The 5,146-nt window shown below is 30.1% G+C and overlaps 1 protein-coding gene across 2 annotated transcripts; it reads right to left on the bottom strand.

Moving 5' to 3' along the window:
- Positions 1–212: 212 nt before the first annotated feature.
- LOC120071470 (basic helix-loop-helix (bHLH) DNA-binding superfamily protein) lies at positions 213–4,794 on the bottom strand. Of its 2 annotated transcripts, XM_039023780.2 has the most exons (9): positions 4,133–4,794; positions 3,673–4,039; positions 3,223–3,294; positions 2,833–2,898; positions 2,240–2,305; positions 1,638–1,706; positions 1,446–1,490; positions 907–951; positions 213–678 (listed from the first exon to the last, which is right to left on the bottom strand). In XM_039023780.2, the coding sequence occupies exons 1-9, from the start codon at positions 4,384–4,386 to the stop codon at positions 535–537; spliced, it is 1,128 nt and encodes a 375-aa protein (XP_038879708.1). In that variant the 5' UTR covers positions 4,387–4,794; the 3' UTR covers positions 213–534. The 2 variants fall into 2 exon arrangements, with proteins under 2 accessions (XP_038879708.1, XP_038879709.1); XM_039023781.2 differs by lacking the exon at positions 907–951 and having other exon boundaries at positions 4,133–4,673.
- Positions 4,795–5,146: the final 352 nt, after the last annotated feature.

Raw genomic sequence — 5,146 nt, 5'->3', positions numbered from 1 at the left:
ATGTTAAAAGCTCAACTGAAAACAACCCAAATTTCAAACTAACAATATATATGTTAAGAATAATGATATCAAATCTCTCACATTCCCTAACACTATACATTTACATACAAATGCATTGGGAAGTATAGAGTGCGTGTGAGAGGGAGAACCCAAATTAAAACATCAATAATGATAATATAATTATTATCATTTTAATTATAAACTAATTAAGATTAAAATAAACCACAATATTACTTAAGAAAAGATTAGATTTTTTAAAGCATCTGCTACAGCACTCTTTGTATAATAATATACCTCTTTTTTTCTTTCTCATTTTTTTTTTTTTTTTTTTTTTGCATGGTTGGAGTATGTTTTAATTTGCATAGCATCATGAGCAATCAGCCTTTGTTTTTCTTTAGCAGATTGACTGCTCATGATGTTATATCAGTTTCATAATGTAGCTCTCTCCATTCTTTAATTCTCTGACCTTTTTTTAGTCTTGAAGGGTTATGCTGTAACTTGCCCTATCAAATTCTTCCCACCCGCCCCAGTCGTCTACCGGAAACCACCACCGCCGCCGCCACCACCAAACGCCGGTGCCCAATAATCGGCTCCATTGTCACTCCCAACTTGCAGGGTGCAGGACACAGGAACCAGACATAACCCTCTACTCCTCAAATCCTTCTTTCCCTCTTCATCCTGAAATAAATTTCAGTTTTGTATATAATAAATCTCTGGCATATAAAAAATATTTTTGTAGAATTACTCTCATATATTTAATGGTGTAAAACTATCAGCTACATAATGACAACCTATCTTTACCCGTATATATATATATATATATATATTTTTTTTTTTTTTTTTTTTTTTTGTAAAGTTGAGGCTAATTAACCTAATGATTTTTAACCCAAAAAATTTAAAACCAACCTGCTCAGAGACTCCTTTCCTCTTCAAGCAATTCTCGTTCAAGAGCTAATGAAAACAATAACATTACAAGAAAACCCATGAGCCAAATTAAAAAGGTTCATACATTGAGGTAAATTTTGGTCTTTTATGATGATTATTATTATATATGGTTTGATCTTTTTGGAGTCAATAAAGCTGATCACATTGTTGTTGTTTTTAAGAAACTTTATTCATTAAGAAATAACGTTATTTCTGAGAATCTATAGTCAATAAAACCTTTTACATTGGAGGTTGAAAAATATAGACATAAAAATTTCCCATCTTTAATTTTTAAAAATTCTTTTTATTCGTATACTGATCATCTTTAAGTCAATAAAGTTGGCACTTTATTCCTTAAGAATTAAGACTGCACGATCCAAATTAGCTACAAAAGAAAAATAAGGAAAAAAAAAAGTAGTGTAGCTTAGCCTTTTGGAAAAAGAAAAAGGAAAAAAAAAGAATTAAAATTATATAAAGTCCTTTAAATTAGAGAGATCCCATGCATATAAAGAAAAGCTCACCTGGCCAGGATCCTCAGGAAAAACACAATTTCTTTCTCCTTGAACCTAAAAAATTAATTTAAAAGGAACAAAATAAATAAATAAGAAAGTAGAAAAATCCAATTTTGTCTAAAAATTTGAAATGGGTCAGAAGGGAATTTTATAAAATTTTGGGTCAATAGAGAGAGAGAGAGTTTGAGAATAATTTCTTACAGAATGTTGTTGTTGCTGCTGCTGCCTCGTACTTCCCGAAGCATTGCCCAAGTAGGGTAAGCTCAGAGCCTGAATCCAATGCAATAACCAAAGACAAGTAGACATTTAAGAATGTTAGAATTTAAGATTAAAGAAATATATAGTTTTTTTTTTTTGGTGCACATATTGTCCAAGATTTAAAATGTCGATCTTTGTATTTTCAAAAAAACAAGTTCACGTTGTTCATATTTTTATTATAGTTCACGATATATCTTGAACTATACCTATTCTTTACATTTCATCCAATTATCCAACCATAATTTAATTGTCTCATGTTAAACCATTCTCTATTCTTTTGGCATGACCTTTCTTCTTAGAAGTTCGAGCTTCGATCTTACAAGTACAATTCATAATAGATGTAAACATTGTTCTAATGAAAATATCGACATGTGAGTTAAATTTAAGAAGAAAGGTGGTGTGTTTGTGTTTGAAAACTAAAAAAGGGAAAGAATATATAGAGATGGAAATAGGGAAGTGAGTGTGTAAAAAAGAGTGTTAGAATGCATGGTTGTTTGAAGGAAAAAGAAAGGGGAAAAAAGGAAAAGGGTTAGAAGAAACATCACCTCAATTTGACTCTGAAGGAATCTGATGTATCCAATAGCTTCTAACAAAACTGAAGCTGTGTCAGTCTGTACCAATTAAAGACAACCTCAGCTTCACGCCACAACCATCCAAATTTTCATATTTCCATGTGCCTAATTTTGCTTTTCTTTATCTTTGAACAATTTTTTGTGCCATTAACTGAATATTCTCCTAGTCTTTACTTACTGGATATATAATTACAACATAAATAATCTATATTATATTTAATAATAGAGGAAAATCAGGCCTTTTTTTTAATTTAAATGTTTTCGTTTTAATAATGGGTCCATAAGGGTTGAACTAACAGCTCATTCTCAAGACTTTAGCAAAGAAAAGTAAAAGAAATTAAAAGTTGGTGAGAAATGAAAAAAGAAAAATAAGAATTGATTTGGGTTGTATTATTATAAAAAGTTATTCTCTTTTTTGCTAATGGGGAAATTAATCACCTACTTTAGTGAAAGATTAATAATAATGTAAAATAATAGTAAAAACGAATCTTAAATGGTTAAAAACAAGTTGTTATGTACGTTTAAGGCAAAATTACTGTGGAAATGTTTGATTTTTTTTTTTTTACCTTCCCGAATGGGGAAACTAGCTGGTGGAGAGCTGTAATTCTGTCACCCAATTTTTCCTTCCTTACCTGAGTTTTATTTTTCCAGCAAAAAGAAGCATTATTAATAATCCACGCAATATATGTAAATTTGTACTGAAAAGAAGAAAATAAAATATTTAAATGGCTTTGATTTATTATCATAATAATTTATTGTTATTTTTCAATATTGGGATGAAAATAACCCCACAAATAGAAATAGGAATCAAGAAGAGAGGAGAAATGGACAAGCAAGAACGACAATTATATCATCACAATAAGAGATGTTTATGTATGGTTTGGTTTTTTTTTTCCATGTGAGTTGGTTTTCTAGTTTTTGTTTCGATCTAAAAAAAAAAAAAGAAAAGAAATTACCTTGAAAGTGGTTTGGTTCGAGGATTGAACTCTTGCCTTCTTCACTGCCCCACCAGTTACATTGCTGTTACACTTAACAAATACAAACCCAAAAAAAAAAAAAAAATCAATAGTAGAGATCCATAAATTCTCAATATAATCATAATGAATTGAAAAAATAAACCCCAAATCAAAAAAGCAAAAAAAAGGAGATTCAAAATCCCACTAATTAAGGTAATTATAATCTTCTTCAAAAGTAGTACTAACTTTGAACCGATCCGGCTATATTCAGATTGACAATAATTCTACAAGAAATACTTAGAGAAAGCTCATGCACGGGATTATCGATTCGTGACAGAAATCAAATCAAACCAAAAAGGGTCTCTCCCAAAATCCCCCATACTAAAATATTGAACATATTAAACATAAATAATTCACAAGGAAAGGTTTATAGTAATTTGTTTTACTAACCTCGGAAGAGCGATCTAGTTGAGGAGGATGTCTAGGACGAGAATGATCAACAAGAGAGTTGTTATTGTTATTGTTTGAAAAATCCAACATATTACTGCTGAAACTTGTCACACATGACTGAGGAGAAGAAGATTGTATCATAGGAGACCAATTTTGTTTTTGAGCCACCAATTGATAATCGTCGCCACCGTGTCCATACACATAGTTACTTGCTTGAGCTGAGTGTTCTTTCTTGACATCAACTTGGTTTTGTTGAGTGTTGTTGTTATTGTTACTATTCAAAATCTCTTCTTCCCAACCCTCTAATTTCTTGGATTGAAACATTCCCATACAACCCTTTTGATCATCTTCACCTACCAATCCACCCCTACATACAAAATAAAAAATATATATATGATTAAAATTCAAGTAAAAAAAAAAAATAGGGCTAAAAATTGAAAAGAGAAAAAGAGAGATTTACAAGAGGAGTTGGCTCCAAGATTCAGGAAGGTGGTGATGATCTTGAACATCATAGTAACAATTAGAAGGAAAAGGAAGTGAAGAGTGAGGGAAAAGAATATTGGGAGAATTATTATTATGATTATTATTAGGAGAAGATTGTTGTGTGGTTGTGCTTCTCAAACCTCCACTAATATTCATCATATTCCACCAATTAGGGTTTTCTGAACCCATCATTTGTTGCATAACTGAGCTTTGCAAAACCCCTCTATTCATCTCTTAAAAAAAGAAAAAGAAAAAAAAAAATACAAAGAAAAAAAACCCTATTTTTTTCTTCTTGATCTTCTTCTTCTTCTTCTTCTTCAAAAATGGAGGGAGAACCAAGCAAGGCCTTAGCAAAGAAAAACTCTGAATTTTCCTCCAACCCAACTATATGTAGAGGGTAAAATCAAGTTTTTTTTTTTTTTTTTTTTTAATTTTTTTTAAAAAGAGAGAATTTGAATAATCATAGAGTTTGAGAGAGAACCTTTGTCTTTATATTATGTCTCTCTCTTTCTTCATTCTTTATTATTTTGCTTTTTTTCTTCTTCTTATTATTTTTTTTAACTTTTCTTTCTTTTTCTTCTGCTTTTACTTTATCTCAAAGTTGTGTGGGACAAGAAAGGTACTGTTAACAATTCCCATAAAATTTAGAAAAACAAAAATATGGATTTTTGTAGACTGACTTTGAGTACACAGGAATCCCATCATTCTTCACCTTACATTTTTTTCCCTTCATCATATCAAATTCATATATAGTCACCTAACTTTTTCCTAGATGCTATCATATATATGCATCAAAATTGCATTATTCACCCACGTTAAAAAAAAAAAAATTACCGATAGAAAAAATATCAAATTGTTTACAAAAATAACAAAAAAAAAAAAAAACATAGATACTATCCGTGATAGAAATTGATAAAAGTCTATCATTAATAGAGAGTGATAGATGTCTATCAGTGTCTATTAGTAATAGAAATTGAAAAAGTCTAAAATG

This window comes from Benincasa hispida, chromosome 2, assembly GCF_027475165.1.
Source record: "Benincasa hispida cultivar pf3 chromosome 2, pf3_genome.v1.1, whole genome shotgun sequence".
Classification (NCBI taxonomy): Eukaryota; Viridiplantae; Streptophyta; class Magnoliopsida; order Cucurbitales; family Cucurbitaceae; genus Benincasa; species Benincasa hispida.
Note: the sequence above shows the minus strand (reverse complement) of the source record. Positions and strands in the feature narration are given on the sequence as shown.

Bases quoted from the DNA above. Each gene is read 5' to 3' on its own strand.
- LOC120071470 (XM_039023780.2), bottom strand. From the start codon at position 4,386: ATGAATAGAGGGGTTTTGCAAAGCTCAGTTATGCAACAAATGATGGGT. The intron at 1,707-2,239 runs GTGATGTTTCTT...CATTGGATTCAG, and splicing joins TCCTTCAGAGTCAAATTGAG to GCTCTGAGCTTACCCTACTT. The intron at 952-1,445 runs GTGAGCTTTTCT...TGTTTTCATTAG, and splicing joins TTCCTGAGGATCCTGGCCAG to CTCTTGAACGAGAATTGCTT.